We start from the raw sequence: 19,325 nt of genomic DNA, 5'->3' as shown, positions 1-19,325 counted from the left end.
CACATATTTTGCTACAGTGCATGCGTGTGTGTACATACACTGCAGTCCTCGCACTAATACAGAGTAGGGAACAGGACAGAGTAGAACAGAAGGGTGAGGGGAAAATCAAAAGGGAGAATATCTGTAGAAATGGATGCAGTAGAAATTGATGAAAACATATGATGGGAAATTTATTTTTTAAATGTATTATGTACTTTTCTTTAATATTTAGTTTCCTTTTTTCTTTTGTCTCCTGGAAATTGATTTTTGACTGTGACTGTACTTGTTGTTTCTTAGACTACACAAAGCTGTGGGTCAGAGAAGGGCTTTCTCCCCACTGTTCCAGGTGGAGTCCAGGGGGGAAGTCATTCCAGTCCTCATCACGGGCTCCGGGGGGGTGGGGGGAGCGCCCACTGTGGCCCCCATTGTGTGATACGCAGCCTGGTACATTGTCACTTACCATGGATAGGAGGAGGAGGAGTGTAATTAGCATCCAGAGTACAAAGTTGATAGATATAACCAGGATTTATCCTTTAATATAGCCAACTATTTATTTGCTCAACTTGATTTTTATTGAGGTATAATTTGTATAAAGTGCACAGATCTTTTCTTTTTCAATTACTTTTCTTTGTCAATTACAGGTTATATTCAGTAGTACTTTGTACTAGTTTTAGGTGTAGAGCACGGTGGTTAGGTAACCATATGATTTACAAAGTATTTCCCCCGATATTTCCAGAACCCACCTGGCACCACACATAGTACCATAAAGCGCACAGCTTAGTGAGTGAGTGTGCACCCAGACCAGTGCTAGTTTGCATGTCACCCCGATGCCTTCCCAGGTTCTAAATAGAGGCCTCCGAGCACTGCTGTCAATGTCTCTTCTGTTGTCAAATAAATACCTACAGATCAGTGAGCAAAAAGCCAGGCTCTCCTTGCATCTTAAGGATGTGAACATTTGGGGGTGGGTTATAAAAATGTTTTTTAGAATATCATGCTTTTATTCTTTGCCACAGTTTTTATAGCTAGTCCTCAACATGGGAGAACTAGCCTCATAATTATTTTGTTTCTTACTTTAAGAAGTAGAAAATCTGGTTATCACTGAGTCACTTCTTTATTCTTAATTTGACATGATTACCTATCATTATTTCCTTCTGGAGAAAGCAGAACTCAGAGTTAGTAGGTAAATATTTTCACAAATTTTTACGAAACATCTTCTGTTTGCTTTTCTTGCAGATATGAGATCCTAACTCCGAATGCTATTCCTAAAGGTTTTATGGACGGCAAACAGGCTTGTGAACGAATGGTGAGCTTCTCTTGATTTTTCTGGCTTGTGGGCTACTGACGATCTTTTCCTGTAGCAAAAAGTAAACAAACTCTATCTCTTTTAGATCCGAGCTTTAGAATTGGACCCAAACTTGTACAGAATTGGACAAAGCAAGATATTTTTCAGAGCTGGAGTTTTGGCGCACTTAGAGGAAGAAAGGGATTTAAAAATTACCGATATCATTATCTTCTTCCAGGCTGTTTGCAGAGGCTACCTAGCCAGAAAGTAAGTGGGTGATCATAGAAGGGGAAGGATTGTTTCTTCTGTGGCAGATCAGAAGAAAAAGAAGGACATAGCTCCTGAAAGAAGAGTAACTCACACAAGCAAAGGGAACGTGGGGACCTCTGGCACACTGTGTTCATTGCCTCAGGAAAGAAGGGGATTTACTCGCATACCCAAGAGTGCGCACACGTGTGCGTATGTGGGGTGATGGCAGAGCAACGCTGCCTAGGGCAGCGTCTCTGACGAAAGTTCAGGGTGTCCGTGACCCGTGCTGGAGGTCGTCCGGCCAGGCTCCTGCACTGACATGGACTCTCGGGCACTCCCACCTCCCCAGGCATCACCCGACAACTTGGTCCATCTCACACTCCCTGCCTCAGCCACGGGAGAATGTGTGCCTTCGGAAGTGGTCTATGGCAACAGCTATGAAGAGACATTTTCTTTACCTAATAAGTTTTTCTTACTGTTCTTCAGGGCCTTTGCCAAGAAGCAGCAACAACTAAGTGCCTTAAAGGTCTTGCAGCGGAACTGCGCCGCGTACCTGAAACTGCGGCACTGGCAGTGGTGGCGCGTCTTCACGAAGGTGGGCTCCCTGGGCTTCCTTCAGAAGGGCGGCATTTGACTGGTAGCAACCCACCAGAAGGAGCCTGTGATGGTAAACTGCTCAATTTTGTCAACAGGTTAAGCCACTGCTGCAAGTTACGCGCCAAGAGGAAGAACTTCAGGCCAAAGATGAAGAGCTGTTGAAGGTGAAGGAGAAGCAGACGAAGGTGGAAGGGGAACTTGAGGAGATGGAGAGGAAGCACCAGCAGGTGAGCGCGCTGCGTTCACGGAGTCACACTCTCCGAAGTGACTCGAGAGCCCCGGTGGCAGGAGCTCGCGCGGTTAGTTGTGGGGAGCCAACCCTCCCACACCACCTTGGTTTACGTGTGTTTTCACTCCTTTCCCAAGCATAGGCATTTGAAAACAGAGGCAGCAGACACATATGCCACACGTTTGGTTTTCTATAAACTGAAATCAACCTTCCTTCTCGTATCTTTGCCTCTGTTGTTGTTTGGACACACAGTGGATGTGTCTGCTGTCAGACATGTGTTCAACGTGTTTTCGGTGAAACTCCCAGCATTAGTTATCACCTTTCTGCACTACTTGTGAGGGAAATAGAAAAATGTGACAGGATGAGCTAGTACAAGGTCACCCCCTGCCTCTTCTCCAGCCACTGTGGTCTCAAATCAGTGTCCCTTTCCCCGGCAGGTGTGCTGGCAGGACAGAGCAGAGGCTCCAGAAATGTTTATAGATGACAGTAAAAGGATCGTGGTGTTCAAGGCCAAAAAGATGAGCAATGAGGGCCAAAGCGTAGTACTTGATACCAAACAGCTTTAGTAGTCACTGTGAATTTGATTGCACTTAAATATTCTTCCTCGCCTGCTTTTCTGTCCCTTCATAAATTACCTTAATAGAAGAATGGGAGTTCCTGTGACAGCATAAATGTAGCACATATTACTCAGGAAAACCTGAGACAAAAGCAACAACCGAAAGTGTTTTCATTTATCTCATTTTGCTACAGCCAGACATATTTGAGAAAGCTTTGCCAGTGGTGTTAATATATTTTTAACTTTCATTTGCTTTGGGGAGGTGTGTTGACCCTTGAAATCACAGTGACTGGTTCTCATGTGTATACTGGGGGCAGTCATAGCACTGGACACTTTATTGTGGTTGCAGCTTTTAGAAGAGAAGAATATCCTTGCAGAGCAACTTCAAGCAGAGACAGAGCTCTTTGCGGAAGCAGAAGAGATGAGAGCAAGACTTGCTGCTAAAAAGCAGGAATTAGAAGAGATTCTACATGACTTAGAGTCTAGGGTTGAAGAAGAAGAAGAAAGAAACCAAATACTCCAAAATGAAAAGAAAAAAATGCAAGCACATATTCAGGTACCTATGATCTTCTTTTATATGATTTTTTTTCACTTAGAAGTATATTTTGGGTTTTCCAAGCGGATCTATTGAATAAGTAGAAGCCATGGGTTTGGCTTCTTAATTGCATTTATGGGCAAAAGGAGTCTGGGTTATAAGTACCTACTCTTGCATTGAATTTTTTGGAGTTACATGGGTTAATAAAGTTATATAGTTTTCTGGTGTACAATTCTATAACATATCATCTGCATATTGTATTGTGTGTTCACCACCCCAAGTCAACTACCTACTCTTAAAAGATGACCGTCATTCCAAGCACACGAATAATAGATTTTCTTCAAATGTGGACTTGTTATTTCGAATGGGAATCTTTTTATGTTCTGATGTGGCATCTTACAGTATGCAGAGTGATTCAAAGTAGAAATCTCCCAGGGTCTGTAGACTTTTGTAGGGCACCTAATTTGTTCTTTTTGTGATCGCCAATAATTCTGCTACTCACCCCACAGGTTAAATAGACATCTGCTAGGTGGTTTAGTTCACAAGAAATACTCCGCACTGACACAGGAGGTCAGGAATCGGAATAAAACACTCAGGCCCTCCTGATAGTTACTTTCTTAGAGATACAGACTGAACTCACAGGAAGCACAACTACCTCTGTGGTTGCATACCCAGACACGTGAGGCAGCCAGCCGGTACTCTGCCCGCAGCCCAGGGTCTCCATCCCTCGGCCTCTCCAGGATGCTCTTGAGTGTCAGGGCACCTACATCTGCCACCATTGCTCCAAACTTGCTTTCTTCCATGTCTCTCCCTTATTTTTTCTTACCCCATGACTTACTGCAGAACACAGGCAATTCAGGCCTTTGTTGAAACCACAAAAGATACATTGTTTCTTTGGCAGATGCCTGATACAGTAAATCATCTGGACACTTTTCTATTCTTCAACATTAACAGCTTTCAGATATCCCATAATAAATTTACAGACCATCACAAAAGCGGTAAAAAGTGCATAACCTTCAATCCAACAGTTCTAATTCTAGACTTTATTCTAGGAATAAATCAATGGAAGCCTTCTAATTATCTAATATTGGGGAATTTTTAAACCATGGTAATGCTATATGTGATAAATATAAAGATGTTTTCATAGGTGTTTATAATATCTTGATATAGTTGCAAAAGAATATACACAATAACATCTAATTTAAGATATTTGTATATAGCTTTTAAATTTATATGTATGACTTTATATTGGAACATATAGAAGATCCAGAATACAATCCACCAACAACAGTGAGTTTTCCCTGGTGGCGCCATCAACAGTTTTGATTTTCTTTTCTCTTTGTCTAAGAACACATGTTCATCACAGTGATACATTTTACTCGTGTAGAAGCCGGACACCCAACTTCATCTCCAGCCTCCCCAACCTGTTTTTAATATAAAATCTCTGTCTCAGCAGTTTACAATGAAATACTGACATTTCGCTGCTCTATTTAGGAAACGGTGCATCCTTGTAGAAACAGGGTGTGTTTTTGTTTTCCTTCGTTTTTCAAGGCTTTTTATCTTCACATTGTTTACCGACTCTTTTATATTTCTAGTTGTTTGCACTGCTATCTAATTTATCTCCCTTTCTGACTGTATAGTATAAACTCATTCAAACACATTCTATAGATATGTGTGGTGATACTGATTATTAAGTGTGTTTCTTTTTCTCCTGTGACGTCTCAGAGGTTCTCTGAGCTGCATGGACCTTGGAAGCACCCACCCTTGTTGCTCCTTTACTTTTTGGCTTACGATGTTTGATTACAATGTGTAGACCTCATTTGGATTTTGATTTAAACAAACAAATATATGTTTAAGTGGTTGGAGGTGCCGCCTGGAGGTTTTACAGATGAAATATGATGTTTGTGATTTGCTTTACAATGTGTGCTGGGGCAGAGGGGAGGAGGTGGAGACAGTGGAGATGAGGCTGGCCATGGCCGATGGTGCCTATGGAGTAGGGCCGCTGCGTCTGCATGGGGCTCGCTGTGCTGCTCTGTGCACTCAGAGTCTGGGTTTGAAGTTTACGTAACAAAGGGTTTGTCTTTTGCAAGTGTGTCATTTCAGAATCAACCATGAATAAATTATTTAATTTAGCCAAAGTTACCCTTGAAAGTTTTTTTAATTGACCATATATTGATTTGTATATACAACCCTATTCAATAGTGTATGTTATTATATACAATAATGTTAACGTATAAAACGGAGAAACGTGTCACAATAAAAGTAGGTGTAAGCACTGGACTCGCCCCCGGTTTGGGGAGGTGCTCATGCTGTGAGAGACTCGCTCGAACGGAGACAGCCATTTCTCACTGACCCTGTGAACCGTTGTCATGCGCTTGTTCTCGCCTCTTTGGGCCGAACAGGTGTGATAGAATACAGATTAAGTATGTGTTTGGTATAGCTCTACTGTATTATTCATATTTCCCTGTGTCACTGATTATTCCAAAATAGGAATTTTAATTACTTTGTTATCCCATTGTATAAACATGCCAACTTTTAATTATCAAGACTTTTATGTAGCCTGTTCATAGTTCCTCAATATTACACATATTTCGCTTTTTTTCTATGAATCACCTCTGTGACTATTTCCTAAAATTGCTGACTTAAAAGCAGTGCTTATTTTAGAAGCTTGCCACACTTTCTCGTGTTGGGTTCTAGAAGGATTGACCTTGAACCTGTAGTTCACACAAATGTCTGTTTCACAAAACTTCATTTTGCATTTTGAAAAATATCCCTGCCATTCTGCAAATCACCAGTTGGTATTTTAACGTGTATTCCTTCGACTATTAACGTGTGGTAGGATTCTGTGCAGAAAGTGCAAGGCTGACTGTGTGTTCTTCACAAGGACCTGGAGGAGCAGCTGGATGAGGAGGAAGGGGCTCGTCAGAAGCTGCAGCTGGAAAAGGTGACGGCCGAGGCGAAGATCAAGAAGATGGAAGAGGAGATTCTGCTTCTCGAGGACCAGAATTCCAAATTTATCAAAGTAAGAGAATATTTCCATTAGTAAGTTAATTTTAGAATATGAGAATATTCATGTTGATGCATTCATTGAAAGTGGCTTCACACAAAAAGTTCTAAAAAAAGATTCCAAGTTCATTAACCTTCTAAGTCTCTACCTGGATAGATTTCCAAAGACACAGTAACAACTTGATTTTTTAACTCCACTAAATATCCTTGTAATTCTTTAGACTTTTAACTTGCACATTTTGCACGTGTGGGTCATTCACTGATGACTTGCTCCCGTCCGTGCACGCATGCATCCACTCAGCACTGGCTGTGGGAACCCGAAGGCCGGGCGGCTAGGCCAGGCTTGGGGCACCAACACTGCGATGAGGGAGCCTTCCTGCTTTTTGGGCATGTGTGATCTGTTGGGGGAGATGGCGCCAATGTTACTTGTTTTCTAAGTTATACCAAACCCTAGTTGTCACTGTGAATGCCTTTTCTGAAGCAATTTTTGTCTATTCAGGAAAAGAAACTCATGGAAGATCGCATAGCTGAGTGTTCCTCTCAGCTGGCTGAAGAGGAAGAAAAGTCAAAAAACTTGGCCAAAATCAGGAATAAGCAAGAAGTGATGATCTCGGATTTAGAAGGTTAGTGTGTGAGGCTAGAAAAATTTAGGGCTGGGACATGTGATTGTTTAGATTTTACATTAATCAGAACGTGCAATAATAGAAAGTATACGTGATTAGAAATAGTAAGAGCCACATATTGATTTATTTATTAAAATAGGTCTAGTCACCACATATAATAGCAATAACTTGTTCTCTAAACAGTTACTTTTTGAATTAGGTCCTGTGGTAAAATGTGTTGCCCTTGGTGGTATATTTGGAATCTAGGTTGCGTTTGGGTTTACAGGCCATTGGACTTATGTGGGTTTAATCCAGAAAGTGCATCTAGGTTTCACTTCACAAGGGGACTGCTTACTGACATAAAAACTGGCAGGGATAGGAGCAACTGCTGAGGGTAACAGTGTCCCACTCCAGCAGCAAAAGTGAGGTCAGGAAATCCTAGGATTTTTGCAGAAGCTGTTACTGCTTTTTTCAAAAGAAAGAGAAAAGGGGGTGGACGTTGGAAAGCTCACGGAAAACCTTCCCTTCGACTGGCAGCTACAGGCGGCGTTCGAGCTAGAGAAGCACACGTAAGGCAGATGTGTCTGTTCTCCTCGCTCCTGTGTGAGGAGCCTGTGACACTCGCTCTCGTCTTCTCAGCATCTTGGTTCCCACTGGAGAACACAAAAGTACATGGTTCTGTTGTTAGAAGACGTTTGATTAGAAGGATCACTGGAGTTAATTAAGGAATCCCTGCAGACTTTTAGAGGGCACCAGGGAGAAATGCATAACCCTCACTGCCCACACTCTGCCCTCTCTCCCTCAGTGCTTGGAAACTGCAGTCTCTTGGTTCAAACCAGGGATTCCCAGGGAAAGGGGAGTGGGGTGACAGGCGTTACCCACACAGCCCTGGCCTCTCCAACCCTGGGCGTAGTGATGGACGTGTCACGTAAAGGTTTCTGATCCCTTCTCTCTACTAGTGTGGGCTCACTTCCCGTGAAAGGGCATCCTTAGAATTCACCCAGTTTCTCCCTTAAAATACCCTCCTCCCACCAATTTATCTTGCCTTTGGTCTGATCTTAACGGGTTTTAAGAGACTTGCGTTATTGGTACAATGTTATCAACACAGTGACATGTTTTGAATAAAATGCTTATTTTCAACTTTAATCAGTTTACATTTGGAGTTTGTTCATATGGTGTGTGATTCAGTACGTTGAACATCTTGTGTCTTGCCTTAAAGAACGCTTAAAGAAGGAGGAGAAAACGCGTCAGGAACTGGAAAAGGCCAAAAGGAAACTAGACGGTGAGACAACCGACCTGCAGGATCAGATCGCCGAGCTCCAGGCGCAGATCGACGAGCTCAAGATCCAGCTGGCCAAGAAGGAGGAGGAGCTGCAGGGCGCTCTGGCCAGGTCTGTTGCCCCGCACAGGCCTTTGCACTGGACGCGTTGCTGTGGGGTTTGTTTCCGGAGAGTGTCTCATGTCCAGGTGCAGACAAAAGCCCAGGAGAGTGACACGCAGTGTCCTTATTGAGTTAGACACGAGACCCTGAAGAACCCAGGAGTACATCATTTAAGTCAGGGCAGCAAGGAAATCTCATAACCTGTCCTCCGTATTTACACTTAAAAATCATTAATCATATCATGAAATCCTTGGAAATTCACAGTGGCAAAAATGATTTTTCCATATCGTTTTGGTTTCTGTACATTACAGATTACGTTCAGTATGGTGTTTTTGTTTTTTGGGGGTTTTTTTGTTTTGTTTTGTTTGTTTTTGTGTAAGTTTTTTATTTTTAGACAGGGGAAGAGAGGGAGAAAACGGGAGAGAAACATCAATGTGTGGTCTCCTCTCACGCGCCCCCTACTGGGGACCTGGCCCACAACTCAGGCCTGTGCCCTGACTGGGAATCCAACTGGCAACCCTTTAGTTCACAGGCCAGCACTCAATCCACTGAGTCACACCAACCAGGGTAGATTTCATTATATTTTAAAAATTTAGAGAAAATCACTTTTCAGAAATGATATCCACCTCATACACTTAAAGCATTGAGTTGCTATTCAGTTCTAAATCATTCACTTTTAAAATGGAAATCATACATAAATACATTTATATCTAAAATTTTCATTTCTTTATAAAGAATGACTTTGGCTACGTGGTCATAGGAATTACAGTTTATCATGTATTACAATCAAAATCCCATGATAGAAATTTTTCTGTACTCTATCACCGTTAGTCGTACTTTGGCCAGATCTCTGCATTTTCACTTGAGAGCTAGAACTGAAAATTCAAGTTCGCCACCACTCACAGTTGTATGTGTCAGCTTCCCCTCCCTCATCACAAACATCCCAGCTCTCCCCAGTGAGCAAATGTACCAGCATTAATCCACACACTGCAGAAAGATGCGTTGTAGGAAAGATGAAGTATAAGGTATGGGGTTTGAAGGTGGCGTGTCTCTTTCTTTACTGCGTTCTAAGAACTTTGAATTTGCTACTGTGCACAGACTAGAATTATAATATACCTTACTTGAGAGGGAATTTTTTTATCTTCTAATTATTAAAGTGAGATTGTCCTATCTTTTAATGGATATATTTAGCCCTTTGGAAAGGGGGCTGGGCTCGATTCTGATTCTAGCTTTGCCATACAAGCTCTTGAGCCTTCAAGTCATTGCCTGCGTGCCCTGTATGTAGCCAGTGGCCCTGTGCAGCAGCACTGGCCTCGGGCCACGGCACAGGGTCTCCTTGTGGGGAGGTGCTCGGGTGTTGGCTCACCTGCGACATGGGGCATCCGTGCATCAGCTCTGAGCACTTCCCGTGTCCTCGCATTTTGACAGGGGTGACGATGAAACACTGCATAAGAACAATGCACTTAAAGTCGTGCGCGAGTTGCAAGCCCAAATTGCTGAACTTCAGGAAGACTTTGAATCTGAGAAGGCCTCACGGAACAAGGCAGAAAAGCAGAAAAGGGACTTGAGTGAGGAACTGGAAGCTCTGAAAACAGAGCTGGAGGACACTCTGGACACCACTGCAGCTCAACAGGAACTACGGTGAGTGAGGGGAAGGCGGCACGTCACCTGCTGAGCTCTCCCCTGAGGTCGGGCAAGAATGCTTCAGCTGGGCTGGCCCTCTCTAAGACGTGGTGTGCTTTATGTTGTCATTCTGAATATCCTCTCTCCGTGCTGGAAATAATGGCAGGCAGAACAGTAACAAAATAGCAGTGGTTAGAAACAAACCAGCCTAAGAGTGAGTGTGAACAGCAAAGCCACAGTCGGTGGTATGGGTGTCTAAGGGGAAGGCAGGACAGAGGCGCGCACACCCACACACACAGGGGGCCAGAGGATTGGGTGGGACAGACAAAGAGGGGACACACAGGTAGCCAGGCATGTGCTGACAACACCTGTTGGTGTGAACGATGGTGAGCAGACAGACAAGAAGGGAGGTGCACAGTCACGGCGGTGGGGAGAAAGGTGATGCACTGGAGAGAGGCACATGCTGTAACAAAGGAGCCAACAGCCAGGTGGAGGCAAGAAGAAAGTGGCAGGCACAGGCGAGGGAGCACAGCTAGAGAGGTTTCACATGACCTTAGCATGTCACCCTACAGAAAGTCACAGGAGAGCTACAGCAACAAGTGGTGAGCGGAGCAGGTAGAGAGGCCAACCTATGGCTCTTGCTGGCAAGGAGACAGGATCCTCCTAGAAGCCACTAAGCATGATCTCCAGGGCTGCTGTCTCGGCCTCCTCCAGACCTCCTCCTCCCTCCTCCAGACTCAAGCTGCCGGGTGCGTGAGCCCTGCCCTGGTTGCCTAGGCTGGTAGATGGGCTGGCCACTTGCACGCACATGTGCACACACACAGGGACACTTACACCTGCCAGCTGTTGTAGGGTATAAGTGATGGGAAGGGTAGTCTGTCACTCTGAGAAGGTGGCTATGGTTGAAACAAGGACAGAGGGATCACTGATGAAGGCAGGTGTGGTCAGAGAGGCAGGACGTGATTGGAGCAACAGGGAGGAAGCACGTTGTGGTGGAAGCCTGTGGTGCCTGTCCCTGGGAGGAAGGGCCGTGCTCATCTGGGGCCTGGGAGACCAGCATCACGGGGCCTGCAGAGAAGGCTGCCCGGGGCCGTGAGACTGGTCAGATTGTGGGTGTCGGGAGTGGTCAGGGGTGAGGAGATGGAGGTGGTGGGCATGTCAAGGACTCGCCTGTGGATGCACAAGACAGTGGTAGCAATACGGAAGGTGTGTCCCCAGAGAACCCGTCCAGCCGGAGCCCACCTGAGCGGGCAGGGTGAGAGGCTTCCCGCCCCTTGTCAGCAGAGTAACTGCTTCTAGTCGTCGTAAGTCCTGGCCTCTCTAAAATGTCTGCTTTTTTAAAATTTGGAAACCACTGAACTACACTTTGTTGAAATATTTATTCTCAGGTGGTCTTTTGAGCACAACAGAAAAAAAAGTTCTGATCATTTCTTCCATTTAACCGTGGGTAGACTCAAATAGACGCTCACCGATTGAACCCTGTGAAGGGTCACAAGTGCCTGCAGCCCAGAGGTGGCAGGTCGTGTGCACTTCGCTTGTGCCCAGGCCTCGGGCCATGCCCTACCCTCTACCGGTTCTTTCCTGAGTCACATGATTAGTGTAAAAGTAACAGTCTCAGCAAATCACACACTCCCCATTGGACTCACTCTTCAGTGGGGGGCATGTGAGCTCTCTTTAGGACTTAGGATAAATATTGGAAGGACAGAGCCAGACCAGTACATATCTTTCACCTCTGGTGAGCTGTGGCTGAGTCAGGCTGGGCCCAAAGACTTGTGACCGATTCCTTTTGTCTGGCTACATGTGCCCGGGAGCGAGCAGCCGCTTGGGCCCCCTCCTCTCCGAGCAGCTTCTCTCGGCCCCCCTGGGCCGCCCCTCCACTGGGAGAGGGCAGGGAGTGTGTGCGCACTGTCCCGACTGGTCACTGGTTTATAGAATGGAGTTCAAGCGTTTTCCAGGGTGGAGCAAGTTTGTCAGAGTTGTGCTTCAGGATTATGGTAAAGTTGTAGTTGTTTAAATTCTTGATGTTGATATAGTTCTTAGCAGGAGTGATATTTACCTGAATGGTTTCCGACTTTATCAAGCTATGTGCTTAAAGATGGCGTTCAGATCGGCAAATTTAAAGGGTGACTTCTGGTGGGGGTGAAGTTTCTTCCAGTTAGTGAAATGCTGGTAACTAGTTTTTCAAGTTACCCTATATATAATAAATTACAAAAGCATTGGAAATCCAAATAAAATACTAATGTGATCTTTATACCCTAAAAGCACATAGATAAAACCTCAGTTTATCTCAGGACATTCAAAGTGTATGGTCTTGTACCTGCTATGTTCTCAATCACATTCTAGAGACCCTTTCTGAACCAGGCATGTGACCTTGCGACCTGCCTTCTAATTTTCCCACCCCTCCTCCCAGCTGTAAGCCATTTCCTGGTAGAGTTGGGCGGGGGGGTGTTAGTTAACTGCAGCTGTTCCCCACAAATGCTAAGAAAGGTGCCTGCTTTTTGTCAGGGTGCAGCATCCTGGCTGGTTTGGCCTCTAACCCCCCTTCTGTCCTGAACGCCTCTTTGGGACTCACCCTTGTGCAGTTTTATGGAAGTGTCTGCTGGTGCTGTAGCGGGCAGTTTGGCATCTGTGTTGGCCAGCTCCTGGCCTGGAATGTGACCAGCTTGCGCAGAGCAGTATGAAGCCCATAGGAGGCTCCACCACCTCTCGACTGTGAGGCAGATGTGGTGTGGGAGCCATGCTAGCCCTGGAAGGGTGCCCGGTGCCGCAGTAACGGCGCCCCAGCCCACTGGAGAGCAGCGCGCCGGATACTTGTCAAAGGAATTGATGTAATTGATTCTAAAAAGCAGCACTTAAAAAAAGTGTATTTTAATTTAATCAGTCAATTCATTCTGAGTTCCTTGCTGTAAAAATATGTTTCTCTAGTACAAAACGTGAACAAGAAGTGGCAGAGCTAAAGAAGGCTCTTGAGGAAGAAACTAAGAACCATGAAGCTCAGATCCAGGACATGAGACAGAGACACGCCACGGCCCTGGAGGAGCTCTCGGAGCAGCTGGAGCAGGCCAAAAGGGTAGGTAGGGGCCGCTGTCCGGCCCGGGTCCGTTCCCAACCCTGCACAGCAGCTGGGGGCCGACGGAGCAACACCTCATCGGTGGCGCCTTTCTACAAGCACGCTGCTGCTTTTTAAAGAGCCAGTGGATCCAGCCACCATCTCAGATCCCATATTCCTCCCAGTGCCTCATGTCACTAGTATCATCCTTCTCCTGATGACTTAGCTCCAAAGCCTCGAACAGTTTGAAGACTTTCACTCGTCTGCTGCCAGCAAATCGCCAGGTCCTGCCAGTGTTTCGAGTATTCCTTAGACCCGTCTCTCCCTTCTTGCCCCTCCCTGCCTCTGGTCCCAGGCTCCACACACATTGTTGCCACTCACCTTGTTGTTCGCTCTTCTGTATCTCAGACATGGGCTTTCCACTCGGATGAAACTTAATTCCATCCGCCCTCAAACCCACACCCTCCTCCTGGGCAGACCAACGCTCCCCCCACCCCCCGCTTCTCCCTGCCGTCTCCTTCCTCGTGCCATCGGCTCTTGCTCTCACTCCCCATCTTCCTCTTCTCTGCCTGGCCACATGCCACCTATTCCCTTACACAGTGACAGCAGTAACAGTTGCTGAATGTTTACACTCGTATGTGTTGGTCACTGCTAAGCACAGTGCACGGCAGTCACAGGCAGTGCCTTGACCTTCATTACAACCCCGTAGGTTAGTCCCTGCCATTCAAAGATGAGGAAACCAGGGCCCAGTGGTGTTAGGGAATTAAGCCGGATCCCACAGCAGTAAGTGGAAAGGCAGATTGAAGCCAGGCAGTGTGGCCACAGAGTCCCATGTAACCCCTATTCCATGTCCTGTGTCATCCCCGAGGTGGCCCCCACAGGCACCCAGCCTACTGCGATCCCCTCCGCCCACACGCACTGCTCACTCTTGTCACATACCACCTTAAACCAGCGAAACTCGTCTCAGACAGGATGACGTGAATGGTTACTCTTTGGACGACATGTGTCCAGTTTGTCACCCCAGCCTGCACTGACGAGATAAAAGTGTAGTGAGCCCCGAAATATCTGTATCTCCTACTCTAAGTAGTGTATACATAGGTGTTCTTTCATAGAAATCTTCACACACAGAGTACAACAGATGTGTTCATTCATTCATTCATTTGTTCATCCCACAGATGTTGGTTGCAGACTCACTGTGTGTCAGGCACATCGGAGGGAACAAAAAAGCTATGCCTCTTACGGAGTGTTACACAAATTCTATTTTTCCCTTCTCTCTCCCAGTTCAAAGCAAATCTGGAGAAGAACAAGCAGGGCCTAGAGACAGACAACAAGGAGCTGGCGTGTGAGGTGAAGGTGCTGCAGCAGGTCAAGGCCGAGTCTGAGCACAAGAGGAAGAAACTGGACGCCCAGGTCCAGGAGCTCCACGCCAAGGTCTCAGAAGGAGACAGGCTCCGGGTGGAACTGGCTGAGAAAGCAAATAAGTTACAGGTGAGCCTAGAAAACCTTTACGCTGGACATACCCCACAGAGCGTATGCACGGACCCCCCATCTCAGCCCTCTGTGGCCGAAGGAGAGCCGCGGCCAGTATGCTGTGTACTGCCCGACACGGCCGTGCCCAGTGAGCATGCCCAGTACTGGGTCCTGGTGTGCATCTCTATGTGTATTTCTACAGTTAATGGTATTTAAGAACAAGAGAGCATGAATTGGTCTTAAATCTAGTAAATTCCATATTGAATTGTAGATACAGTTTTTTGAATCGTTTTAAGCACAACTTCACGTTCTCCATCAGTCTAGTCAATAAGAGAACAGGAACACTGGGCAAAAAAAATCATACCTATTATTGGTGAAGTTTTGTGAAAACTGGATTTTTTTAATGCACTGTGGATGAAGTACAAGGTAATACAACCTTTTCTAAAGGACAGTTGGGCAATTTTGGTGTCACAAGCCTTAAAAATATGAATACCCTTGGACCCAATAAATTCTTGTCTAGTTATTCATCCTAGGGCAATAATTAAGGATGTACACACAGATTCAACTTTAGGAATGCTCACTGAAGTGTGTATAAAAGAATATCATTGGAAGTGACTTTAATGTTTGAGGTATATGCAAACTTCTATACAAACAGTAAAAACAAATCCACGTAATAGATGAGTATTTATTGGTGAGGAGAGATGGACATTATGTGTTGCTGCCCTGAAAAAAAATGACCGAACTGTGTTGTGTGGGAGCCCCAGACTCAGCACGTGGTCCTCCTCACAGCATGACTGATCACAGAAAAAGGCCACAAGGAACATCGGTGAAGGGCAAAGGTACCGCATAGCTACCAGCACCGGCTCCCAGCACAGACAGTGGGGTCAGGCCCTCCCCACCACCCCTGCAGAGGGCGGTGCCAGTGGCGGCGTTGTACCCCAGTTTGACTGGGGCCAGTCACAGACACCCTCTGCCTTACAGACCAACACTCCAGCCTCCAGGAGGAAAGCGGATGTTAGGCATAAACCGTAGTGTCCCTACAGAGGCATTCTGTCGGGGACCCAGGCCACCCCAGGCTTCAGAGATTCCCTGGGCAGACCCAGGACTTGGCCACACTCGTACGCATGGTTTGGGGCCAGCACGCTGTCTTTACTGTTTAGGGAATGGAAGGAACCCTCCCAACATCAGTTCCCTGAGGCCAGCCAAGGGCCAGCATTGTAAGCAAGCCTTTCTGAGGTGGACTCCCAGCCCTCCTCTGTCCACTCTTTTCTGTTGTGAGACTGTGTCTGCGGGTGCATAGCACAGGTCTCACAAACCCCGGACGGTTCGGCTCCTGGTGGTGGTTCTGCCCCCAGTCCTCACCTCGCCCCCTGGGGAGCCTGGGAGATGAGGAGTGTGAGGCTCGAGGAAGCTAAGCCGGCTCGCCCCCTCTGGCGACCCCTCGCAGGTCACAGGGCTAGAGTGGCCGGCAGGAGGCACGTGGAGGCCAGAGCCCTTCTCCCCACTCTGTTGCCAAGGCTGCTGGAGTGTGAGCCCCCTGAAGGCCTTTGCTAAAATGAGGAGGAGGAAGGCCGTTAGCCTGACTGACACGTTTAGATGTGTCATCTGTGTGCCCTTTGCTAATAGGACTGGAGGGCAGACTAGAGCAAAGGGGACTCTGCTGTCCCTTCTGAGTTCTCTACTTCTTTCTTATACCTACTGTCCCCTCAAAAACTCAAGACCCCCGAGGGTCTTATACCTCAGGATTTTTAAGGGGATGTGGGAGCAGTATTTTAGAGTTATCATTAATTGAGGAAAAAGAAAAAAATTTTTACCACATTATTCATAAAATTTGGCCATGAGAAATAGCTAAATATTCATGATAAATATATAACACCAGATTTTTAAAAACTTATTAAAGTATAGTTGGCATACAATATTATATACTAGATTCTACATTAGTGATTCTACACTTAATATTCCTGGTAATGTGATCACCACACTAGCCATGCAAAGTTATCACAATCTTATTGACTGTATTCCCTGAGGTAATAGCAGATTTTTTTTAAGTTTAAAAAGAACTTTGGACTGTGAATACGAGAATTTAAATTTTGAATTTCTATAATAAAATTTTCAGGTTCTATAAGAATATGAATTATATTTGCCTTTGTCCCCACCCTGCCAAAGCCTGTGGTTACTGCATCTTAGTGTAAAAACGGGTCAGAATAGCACACACAGTGCTTATCTTAGCGCCTCTTTCCACGGGATAGCAGCTGAAGAGGCTTCAGTATGCTGATAAAAAACAAGTTAATAAACTGGTTAGGAGACACCCCCCACCCCCACTGCCTGTGGGCTTCATAGTTTTAAACTCCCCGTCCTTTCGGCAGGCAGGGCTGTTCCGCTGTTTGTGGCAGCTGGTGCAGTGCCTGCTACTTGGGCACTGTTGGGAGGCGACTGACTCTTGGTGATGAAAGTCTTCCTCGGTCAGGTTTGGCAGTTTCAAGTTCACCCTGTCCTCCCCCTAATACTGCTCTTTTTATGTTCATTTAAGAGTACTGATTCTGGACACTTTTATCTGCTTACTGTTCATTGAATTTAATCTTTTACTCTTGCTTGCAGAATGAATTGGATAATGTCTCAACTCTTCTGGAAGAAGCAGAGAAGAAGGGCATTAAGTTTGCTAAGGATGCAGCTGGTCTTGAGTCTCAACTACAGGATACACAGGTATTCTAGGGGGGTGAGGGGCCTTTAATAGTAACTCGACCATTTCTATAGTTGATACACTGGTGAGACATACTAGCCCCAGAACTGCCTTTTTACCGCCTCCTTCTGGTTTTGTGGTGTGCACTTATTTGGAGCCATCTTGCACTGTAACCAGGCCTGATACTCAGGAAATGTCTGAACCCCTCGGTTCCTGTGTCTCACAGGCAGGTGGGACCCGGGAAGTGGCTCTTGCTGGCACTAACAGCAGTCCTGTCGTTTGCCCCGCAGCCATGCTATTGCACAGGAGTATTGCTGGCCTTTTTTTTTTTTTTTTTAAGATTTTATATATTTATTTTTAGAGGGGAAGGGAGGGAGAAAGAGGAGGAGAGAAGTATTGATGTGAGAGATACAGTAATCAGTTGTCTCTCATGCAAACCCTTACCGGGGACCTGGCCCGCATGCCAGGCATGTGCCCTGACTGGAAATCAAACCAGCGACATTTCACTTTGCAGGACGACGCCCAGCGAGCCGAGCCACATCAGGCAGGGTTTGCTGGCCGTTTTCAGTAAGATTGTTGTGGTTGAAGCTTCATTACACTCACCTAGGAGAAACAGCCCGTTTTGTAAAAGGGTGGGTTGAAGCTCACTTATGACCTTTTTAAGCCTGTGTCAAATTATTTGTTAGGGCTGTTTTTAAGTAGGATGGAAGTTAGGTTGATGACTATTATAATAGGAAAATAATGTAGCAACTTTCTTGGAGTTTTACATCTTATTTTTGTTAAATTTGGAAACTTAAAATGGGTGCATATTTGTCAGATTCAGGGCTCAGTGCTGGGGATATGGGTTAAAAAGTCTCAAACAGAAACTGCAGTACACAGGTAACTGAGAACAAGTCCGTTATAACTGCGTCTTACGCTGTGATGGACACATTCTGGTGAGTGAGATTAAAGGAGACAGAGGGCCAAATCACAGAGAGCTCCAGATGTGTGCCTTTGAAAAATTTAAGTCTGAACATAATGGGAAAGACATGTTTGCATTTATAGTTTAGAAAAATTCCTCTGACAGAAAGTGTAAAGGAGAAACAAACGAGAGTTTGCCCAGTACGGGACATAACCCTGGTGGGAAATGCCACGTGCCTGAACAGGGGCCGGGGCCGGGGCCGGGGCGGGGCCGGGCCGGGGCCGGGCCGGACAGGATTCCAGAAGGGAGGAGCTGCAGGCCCCGGAGGCATCTGGACCCCCTCACAGGTTCCTGGCTGGGGCCCTGGGTGGTGGGACAGTGCTGCCATTCCTCCTGAACGGGTTTAAAGCATGTTTGTGTGAAGAGCTTTTATAATATTATCATGTGCATTTTAAAATCATTTGTTTATTAATATCACTGGATAGTTCTCATACACTGAGGCTCTGTTCTTTATGACACAGTTTTTTTTGTTTGTTTTTTTTGTTTTAAGATTTTATTTATTTATTTACTTTTAGAGAGGGAAGGGTGGGAGAAAGAGAGAAAGAAACATCAATGTGCGGTTGCTGGGGGCTGTGGCCTGCAACCCAGGCATGTGCCCTGACTGGGAATCGAACCTGCAATGCTTTGATTCATAGCCCGCGCTCAATCCACTGAGCTACGCCAGCCAGGGGACACAGTTTTGTTTTTTTTTAATAGAGGTGTTTTGTTTTGGCAGTTAACGTAACTTAAGTATTGATCTCTTATCAAAATAAACAGGAGCTTCTTCAGGAGGAAACACGCCAAAAGCTGAACCTGAGCAGTCGGATCCGGCAGCTGGAGGAAGAGAAGAACAGCCTTCAAGAGCAGCAGGAGGAGGAGGAGGAGGCCAGGAAGAACCTGGAAAAGCAAGTGCTGGCACTGCAGTCCCAGGTGTGTCCCCTTAGGGGCCGTGGTGGCCCAGAAGTGTGCACATAGCACCTCGTGTCCTTGCTGTACTGGATTGCTTCAACTCGATTTGGGACAGTTAATTAGGCTGCACTAAATGAAGCCCATTAAGTTTTTTTTCTGTGACCCAGCCAAGCACTGATACTTTGCTGGTTCTAATGTTGGAGGCATTTAAAACAAAGACGCAGGACTGGGTCAGCTA

General features: G+C 45.9%; 1 protein-coding gene across 5 annotated transcripts in view; it reads left to right on the top strand.

Moving 5' to 3' along the window:
* MYH10 (myosin heavy chain 10) overlaps positions 1-19,325 on the top strand; it is a 144,155-nt gene that overhangs the window by 106,961 nt on the left and 17,869 nt on the right. For all 5 annotated transcript variants that reach the window (XM_045824184.1, XM_045824187.1, XM_045824186.1 and 2 more), the window contains 13 exons: positions 1,213-1,282; positions 1,368-1,528; positions 1,997-2,105; positions 2,203-2,334; positions 3,242-3,448; positions 6,312-6,449; positions 6,933-7,056; positions 8,255-8,426; positions 9,845-10,057; positions 12,965-13,109; positions 14,370-14,576; positions 17,157-17,261; positions 18,956-19,108. In XM_045824184.1, the coding sequence (XP_045680140.1) occupies positions 1,213-1,282; positions 1,368-1,528; positions 1,997-2,105; positions 2,203-2,334; positions 3,242-3,448; positions 6,312-6,449; positions 6,933-7,056; positions 8,255-8,426; positions 9,845-10,057; positions 12,965-13,109; positions 14,370-14,576; positions 17,157-17,261; positions 18,956-19,108 (1,936 nt within the window). The remainder of the gene's footprint in view (positions 1-1,212; positions 1,283-1,367; positions 1,529-1,996; positions 2,106-2,202; positions 2,335-3,241; positions 3,449-6,311; positions 6,450-6,932; positions 7,057-8,254; positions 8,427-9,844; positions 10,058-12,964; positions 13,110-14,369; positions 14,577-17,156; positions 17,262-18,955; positions 19,109-19,325) is intronic.

This window comes from Phyllostomus hastatus, unplaced genomic scaffold, assembly GCF_019186645.2.
Source record: "Phyllostomus hastatus isolate PE091 unplaced genomic scaffold, TTU_PhHast_1.1 phas_scaffold_55, whole genome shotgun sequence".
Lineage (NCBI taxonomy): Eukaryota > Metazoa > Chordata > Mammalia > Chiroptera > Phyllostomidae > Phyllostomus > Phyllostomus hastatus.
This window is presented reverse-complemented; position numbering and strand designations above follow the sequence as displayed.